General features: G+C 32.7%; 2 protein-coding genes across 7 annotated transcripts; one reads left to right on the top strand and one right to left on the bottom strand.

Moving 5' to 3' along the window:
• The first annotated feature begins 1,206 nt into the window (after positions 1-1,206).
• LOC129874454 (uncharacterized) lies at positions 1,207-3,645 on the top strand. 5 transcript variants are annotated; one of them, XM_055949742.1, is made up of 3 exons: positions 1,207-1,596; positions 3,263-3,362; positions 3,427-3,561. In XM_055949742.1, the coding sequence occupies exons 1-3, from the start codon at positions 1,517-1,519 to the stop codon at positions 3,559-3,561; spliced, it is 315 nt and encodes a 104-aa protein (XP_055805717.1). In that variant the 5' UTR covers positions 1,207-1,516. The 5 variants fall into 5 exon arrangements, 2 of the variants coding, with proteins under 2 accessions (XP_055805717.1, XP_055805718.1); XR_008762896.1 differs by lacking the exon at positions 3,263-3,362 and adding an exon at positions 1,674-1,856 and having other exon boundaries at positions 1,215-1,596; positions 3,427-3,645; XR_008762895.1 differs by adding an exon at positions 1,674-1,856 and having other exon boundaries at positions 1,215-1,596; positions 3,263-3,645.
• A 24-nt stretch (positions 3,646-3,669) lies between these two features.
• Positions 3,670-6,416, bottom strand: LOC129874453 (DNA-directed RNA polymerase II subunit RPB1-like). 2 transcript variants are annotated; one of them, XR_008762893.1, is made up of 2 exons: positions 6,178-6,416; positions 3,670-4,039 (listed from the first exon to the last, which is right to left on the bottom strand). XR_008762893.1 is itself a non-coding variant. In XM_055949741.1 (2 exons), the coding sequence occupies exon 1, from the start codon at positions 5,691-5,693 to the stop codon at positions 5,001-5,003; it is 693 nt and encodes a 230-aa protein (XP_055805716.1). In that variant the 5' UTR covers positions 5,694-5,784; the 3' UTR covers positions 3,670-4,039; positions 4,131-5,000. The 2 variants fall into 2 exon arrangements, 1 of the variants encoding a protein (XP_055805716.1); XM_055949741.1 differs by lacking the exon at positions 6,178-6,416 and adding an exon at positions 4,131-5,784.
• Positions 6,417-7,383: the final 967 nt, after the last annotated feature.

Raw genomic sequence — 7,383 nt, 5'->3', positions numbered from 1 at the left:
TAATCATTATTTTAGGTTATTCGCGTCCTTTAATTAAGAGAGTGCATACACTCTTTATATCAGGTTGCGGAAAAATGATGTACCAATACTAGCTATAGTTCAAAGTTGTTTAATAAATTATTGGTCTTGTTTAACAGACAATTATGTATTTACTCTAATATGTACAACAATTGAGATATTCTCTATGCTTCGTATTAGTTCATCTTCTTCAATACAATTCAAATTCAGGTTCTAAGGTTCTTGCATGTTCAATTTACATCAGGGATATTTAATTCATTAACTTATAAACTTGAAGCAATACTTCTCTTAAATTAATTTTGAATTAACTTATAAATTTGAAGCAATACTTCTCCTAAATTAATTTTCAAATTCATTTACTAATTAGTTGGCATCACTATAACAAATAAATAAATTTGCGGCAATTATTAAATGACAATAATATAATTATTGTTATATTATATTATATTTAACAATAATAATAATTATGAATATTTATAATCAATACTTCATATTTATGCGAAATGCTTTCAAATTAATGTGCTATATATATAAACCATGATGATTAATATTATGACCATTCTATTTTTATGCAACTCTCTATTTTAGAAAAGGGAAAAGGCATAATTTCCCCCCTAAAGTTGTACCAAAAAGTCAGTTACACATTCAAATTATCATGGCGACCTATTACACACCTAAACTGCCCAAAAGTAAATTTATTACCCTTCTAAAACTGACGTGGCAATAAAATAAAAAAAATATAGCGCGACAGACACTAAAATTAAAGTAAAAAAATATTATAAAAAATAAAATCACCCCACCCCCCACGTCATTTCTTCTTCACACCCACCTACCATCTTCTTCTTCACACCCACCTCTATTTACTCCCCATTTTAAATCTTAATTTTTTTCTTTCAAAACCCATTAAAGTAAAAAAAAAATAAAAAAAAATTACCCCACCCCTCACGTCCTTTCTTCTTCATACCTACCTACCCTCTTCTTCTTCATACCCACCACCATTTACTCCGCATTTTGAATATTGATTTTTTTTTGAGAAAATACATAATTACCCCCCTAAACTTTGAACCTTTTTTGAAGTAGATATCTTAAGTTTGCGGGGGTCATATACCCCATGAAACAATCTGAAAACACAATAAATACAACATTCTTACACATTTTCATACTAGTTGTGTTCTCACGCAACATGAGAGCGTGAGGGAGTCTTAAGACTGCACCAAACCAATGTTAAAACCACATATGGCACTCCCAATTTGAATTATCTTCTTCTCTTTATTAAATAGAGAAGAGAGAATGCTCTCAGTCCCATCTTCCCCAAATTCTCCACTAATAGCCGTTGGAGAGCTTCAATTTTATTTTTTTGTTTAAACTCTATGAAATCAATTGATCTATTGTGATTAGATTTTGAGGGAGACTATTCTTATCATGTCAAATGCAAGCTTGAATCGCATTTGTAATGACGAGAATGATCCAATGTTGTGTGTAACAATGCGATGCAAACATGGAGACTTGCTGCAGATGCAGATTTCGTGGTCAGAGGAAAACCCAGCTAGAAGATTTTGGTCATGTCCACGCTTTCGTGTATGTTTGATATATATTTCTTTACTCTCTTTTTTTTCTTTTTTTCGTTAATTTCACTTGTTTATGGCCTATTTTAGGAAATTTCATGTAAGTTCTTTAGATGGAGGGATCTTGATGAGATCGATATGTGATCCAAGTCTGTTATTCCAAGATTGGCGAATAAAATTAAGGAATTGGAAAAAGCATTAGCATTTTATGAAAGTAAAGAAAAGAAGATGAAATTGGTGGAGAAGAAAAGTGATCAAGTTTGTCATGATAAGGTAATCAAGGAGAAGAAGAAGACAAAATATTGTATCTTGAATTGGAAGCTCATCGTGGTGTTTGTTTGTGGTTTTAATTCTTCTTTTAGGCATTAACAAGAATGTGAAGAATGGCAAATGTAGTTGTATGCACTTGGAATTACCATAGTTGTTGTTTCGTTGATGTTTGTTGTCGGAATAGGCTTAACTTTGACAAGATATAACACATTATTTAGGCAAGCTTATTTGTAACTCTTTAAAGAATGTCAATGAAACATCTATTTTGTGTGATTTCTCGTGACCATTTGACAATATTCAGAACATGTAAAAGTTATTTGCCCACTTCTTTTCATGCTTAATCCAAATGAAAATAATTGTAACAAAATGAGAACTTCATTTCATGCTTACTGAAAGACTGATTACAATTTGACTAGTAGTCACGAAAAGGAGAGTTGTTGCATCAACAAACTTGGCAACACAGAGTTGGTACCCAATTTTGCAGTTCAACATTAGAAACACCAAAATAGAGTTTGGTACCAAGAAAAGTGGAAAAAACACAACAATAACAACAAAAAATAGCACCAAAATCAACTATTTTCATGGAACATTGATATTCTTTATAGTTGAACTGCTTTGGCTTAGATTGATAGTAGCTGCTGCAGACCTTGTTTGGAGTCTTTTTTCACCCCTCATTTTTGAATTCTATTACAGGTAATGCTTGTTTTCCCTTCCATTTCACTCCAAAACGTGGTTGATAGCCAATATCTCCAGTAACTTCATCGGATCTTCTTGGAACTCTTGTACCAATGTCAATAACCCTTTTACTTGGCATTTCAGGCTGTACAAATAAACCACAAAACTTAGTAAAAATACTTGAAAACTGAATTCAGGGTTGTACTTACATTAAGAGTTGTAAAACCATTATCACCAACCAATACTCCAAATCCTACAATCCTTGGCCTTTTAAAAGGTCTTGAAGCTTGTCCACCACTAGTGCCTTTATTCTCATGATTTTCTTGAGGCACCCCCTTCCTCTTGCTTTTCCTCTACCTCTTCTTTTGTTTGTGCCTTCATTATCATGATTTTCTTCCTTGGTTTTTTCCTTCATTGTCATGATTTTCTTGAGGCATCTTCCTTCCTTTACCCCTTCTTTTACCACTTTCACTTTTTATTTTGGCCTGATTATTATAATAAAACATAGAAGCATATATTCAACTAAATATTAATGAGAATTATTATATTTACTTATGACTGAGAAGAAATTGCTACAGTTTCACTTGGAACAGTTGGAAGAGCAGGGCATCCTCTTTTATTACGGCCCTTTGTATGATAATTGTTACAAGTTATAACAGCACCACATTTGCTAAGCTTTCCAGTTTTCTTCATTTCATTAGCCTCTTTCCTTCTAACTTTTCTTGACCTTCCAGGCAGCTGTTTGATTATTGGTGGTTGAACTGTTGGATTATCAGATGTTGGCCACATATTCATATTGCTCATTGGCTGAATAAAATGTGCATATGTGCTCAGGTAGGTGTCCTTGTTATAGTAGTTGGCCAATTAATGAATTGGTTCATATTTGCTTGTAATGTAGGGAAGCAACACCATGAGGACAAGGTATTTCCTTAAGCTGCCAAGCTCTACAACTACAAGTGCGCCTAAGAATGTCTACACAATGTGTAAAACCCTTGTCTACAACCTCAAAACCCCTTTCTCCATTTCAAGATAAGTTGCACTGCATTGACTTATTAATGTTGTCTTGTAAAAAATTTCAAAGTCATGGAAGAAATATCAGTGATCCATATTTTTGAGAACTCTCTTAATTGACCAATTCTTTTCATCATTTCTATCCTAATCTCTTCAAGGATTGTAATGATTGTCTTGTATCTTACAGAAAATATCCACACATTAAAGCTCTCTGCCAAATTATTGTCTACAGAATCTCATTTACTATGTTCTTTAAAGTATCTTTTGCACCATCTTTCAATAATGTAGTATAAAAGACCATCCAAGTAGTCCCTTCCTAACTTTTTCATAGATTTTATGTAGTCCCTCAATTCAGCTTCAAATGTAGATTTTGCAATTTTACAGAAAAGATTTCTCCTCTTTATTCCCTTCAAAGTTTTGCACCAATTTGCAAGGACATGTCTGGCACACATTTTGTGTTTAGAAAGTGGTAATAATTCTGACATTGCAATTTGCAGTCCCTATCAAAGAAAGAAAATAAACATATAAAAGAGTAAATGAGAAAAATGAGAATTAATAAACACATAAAAGATCAAATAGGCAGGAATATACCATTTGCATATCAGTAATCAGTGTTAGTCCATGCCCTTCTCCAAAATCAAGGTCATTCTTCACTAGAGTCAAGAACCATTTCTAAGTGACTTGATTCTCAACCTCAACTACTGCCCAAACAATAGGCAACATGCAAACTGCAACCAATAACTGGACTTTACACACTCCTTTGAGAAAATACCAATCCAAGCCAACGCACCTCCTAGTACCTCCAAATAATACTTTCTTTAAAGCATGAAAGCACACATAAAATCCTTCAAAGATTTTATGACTAGTTTCAATTGTTTCTCCAACCTTAACAATATAAGTGCTACCTGGATTTGATCTTAATATCTCGCCTCTGTAATAAAAAATTCTACCATACTCAACAACATGATCACCCATAATCTATTATAATACTCTAGACCTAGCTCTTCTCACTGTTGTCTTTCCAATATGGATATCCAATTCTTTTTTGATAAGCTCTTGTAACTTGACAATTTTAATGTTTGGCTGCTCAGTTATTCTATCCTTGTATATGCTGGCCAGAAATTTTGAATTGTACAAATAGTTAAAAGTTAAAGTCACATAAATATGAACAGGGTTGTAGATTTTAACCACAAAATTTATTGTTTGACTATCCAGACTTGCAACTAATAACCAAGGACAACCTTTTTTGCAGCATCTTACTTTAACTTTTTCAGGCTTATTCACATACTTTTCAATTTGAATTTTTTCTTGAACTGCATATTTGGTTACTGCTTCCCTAAATTCTCTTACACTTGCAAACACCAAACCTGTTTCCCAAACAATCTTCTCAAAAGTTGGATCAAACACAACTCTGCTTTTGGTCTTCTTTCTAACAAATTTATTCACTACTTGATCAACCTCCTAACCATCTCCCCAACCTGTTTCTTTCTCTAATGCAAATCTAGGAGCTTCATCATTTGGATAGTAAGGTTCATCACCCCCTAGCTTACCTAATAAGCTATCCTTACTATCAACATTTATCTTATCATATCCTATATTTGTCCCTTTTTCACCAGTATGAACCTGTTCAGTAGTTGTACCTCTAGTTCTCTTGTTTGACCTATTAAAATGCCTTCTTGAAGCTCTGAAATCCCTATACTCTTCGTGAAGATCACTATCTATACTATCTTCATTGCTATCTACTTCAGAATCATCATTTGATTCATCTCCACTTAGATCCTCATCAGTTTGAGGTTCATCAAGAGGAGTTGGAGGCTGGCTATAAGGATTTGAAGGTTCAGTTAGAGGATTAGAAGGCTGAAAAGAAGTGTTGGAAGGTTCAACAAGAGGATTAGAAGGCTGAAATGAAGGGTTGAAAGGTTCAGAAAAAAGAGTAGAAGGTTTAGTAGGAGCACTATAATGCTCAATTACAGGATTTGAAGATTCAAAATTAGGGTCAGAAGACTCAACTTCATTAAAAGAGGTAAAAGATTCTTCACCTATCCCACCTCCACCATTTAAAGGCACACCACTGTCCAGCAAATGAGGGAAATTATTCAAAGCCAATGGAGCAACTTCTACCTCATTGACCCCATGAAAAACATAAATATCCATTCTATCCCCATTTTTAAATATAGAGGAAATGTCACTGATAACCTTATCACTTTTAACTTCAACCAAAAAACATCAATTGGAGATCTAACATAAAAGGGTATATCCTAGGTCCTTTATATAGTCTCTCAATTAAAAATAAGACATTCTGTTAGTGTCTACCTCCAAGAATTTAGTCACAGACCCACTAACAAAATCAGGTGGGGGACCAAGCACAATTTGCCCCTATGATACCATCTCAAAGTTATAAGAATAAACGACGTAGTATTTTTATCTTGAAAACACAATTGCAAACAGATTTCAAAAATACTAAATCGATGAAAATAACAACACAATTTTTTGTCTTACTAAACTCATATCGTCACAATAACAACACCAACAACAACAAAATAACAAAAAAATATGCATGCATGTGAGTCTTTACTACAAGCCAACAAAGGAACCAACAACTAATCACTAGAAAATGCACTACTAGAACATCACTAACCTGTGAATCTTCACTCGTCGTTCCGACAACACTAATCCAAAAATTACAATCGTGATTTTTCCAATTTGTTTCGACTCTCGAAGTTCCTTAGGGTTTTGATCGGTCGAAGAAAGAGGAAATGTCTTGAAAATATCTTAGGGTTATGGGTTAAAAACTTAGTGGGTCAGGGTAAAACCTGACCTTTAATAAACGGGTTGGAAAAAATAATTAATAATAATATTTTAAAAGGGGGTGACACACACGCGCATTAATTGAGAACACAGATGGCGTAAAAAGGTTGTATTTATTATGTTTTCAGATTGTTTCGTGGGGTAATAGGACCCCCACAAACTTAAGGTGTCTACTTCAAAAAAAGTTCAAAGTTTAGGGGGGTAATTATGTATTTTCTCTCTTTTTTTTCTTTCAAAACTCATTAAGAAGAAGATTTTGGTGGAGAAGACGATTGAGGTTTGGAGAGGAGGGAGGAGGGAATGGGTGGTTAATAATTAGTTAGGAGTTAATTAGTATAAAATATAGTTATAAAAAAGTTAATTAATAAAGAAAAAAAAAGAAAAAAATATAAAAAATCGTATGGGTAGTTAATAATTAATTAGGAGTTAATTAATATAAAATTTAGATAATAAAAGAAAAGTTAATTAATAAAAAAAATATATATATAAAAAATCGGATGGATGGTTAATAATTAATTAGGAGTTAATTAATATAAAATATAGCTAGTAAAAAAATGTTAATTAATAAAGAAAAGAAAAGAAAAAAATATTAAAAAATATAATTCCTGACGTAGCGACGAGTGTAATATATCACATACTGTGAGAGTTGTGTTATACGTTTCACGGGGGCAATAAAGTCACTTTTGATAGTTTAGGTGTGTAATAGATCAAATAGTTTAAATACGTAACTGATTTTTCAATACAACTTGAAAGAAAATTTATGCCTTTTCCTTTTAGAAAATGTGTTCCCATGTTTCTGCTGTCTACTCAATCTATATTTATTGTGTTCAGACTGCCTACCTTTCTTTTTTTTTTTACACTTCGGAAAATTTATGCCTTTTCCCTTTTAAAAACTATGGTCCCATGTTTCTACGTCTACTCTATCTATATTTGTTGTGTTCAGCCTTCCAACCTTTCTACTTTTTTACACTATTATTATTAGTATTTCCTTTGTCCATTTCATATACATGACTCATTATCAATTGAAGAGTTATGT

Source organism: Solanum dulcamara, chromosome 11, assembly GCF_947179165.1.
Source record: "Solanum dulcamara chromosome 11, daSolDulc1.2, whole genome shotgun sequence".
NCBI classification, from domain to species: domain Eukaryota; kingdom Viridiplantae; phylum Streptophyta; class Magnoliopsida; order Solanales; family Solanaceae; genus Solanum; species Solanum dulcamara.
The sequence above is the reverse complement of the archived record's forward strand: the minus strand, read 5'-3'. Positions and strand labels throughout refer to the sequence as shown.

What these genes read in the sequence shown, in the direction of transcription:
- LOC129874454 (XM_055949742.1), top strand. Translation starts at nt 1,517, where the DNA reads ATGGAGACTTGCTGCAGATGCAGATTTCGTGGTCAGAGGAAAACCCAG. An exon ending in GGTCATGTCCACGCTTTCGT is followed by an intron (nt 1,597 to 3,262) that starts GTATGTTTGATA and finishes TTGACCTTCCAG; the next exon opens with GCAGCTGTTTGATTATTGGT. An exon ending in AAATGTGCATATGTGCTCAG is followed by an intron (nt 3,363 to 3,426) that starts GTAGGTGTCCTT and finishes CTTGTAATGTAG; the next exon opens with GGAAGCAACACCATGAGGAC.
- LOC129874453 (XM_055949741.1), bottom strand. Translation starts at nt 5,693, where the DNA reads ATGGATATTTATGTTTTTCATGGGGTCAATGAGGTAGAAGTTGCTCCA.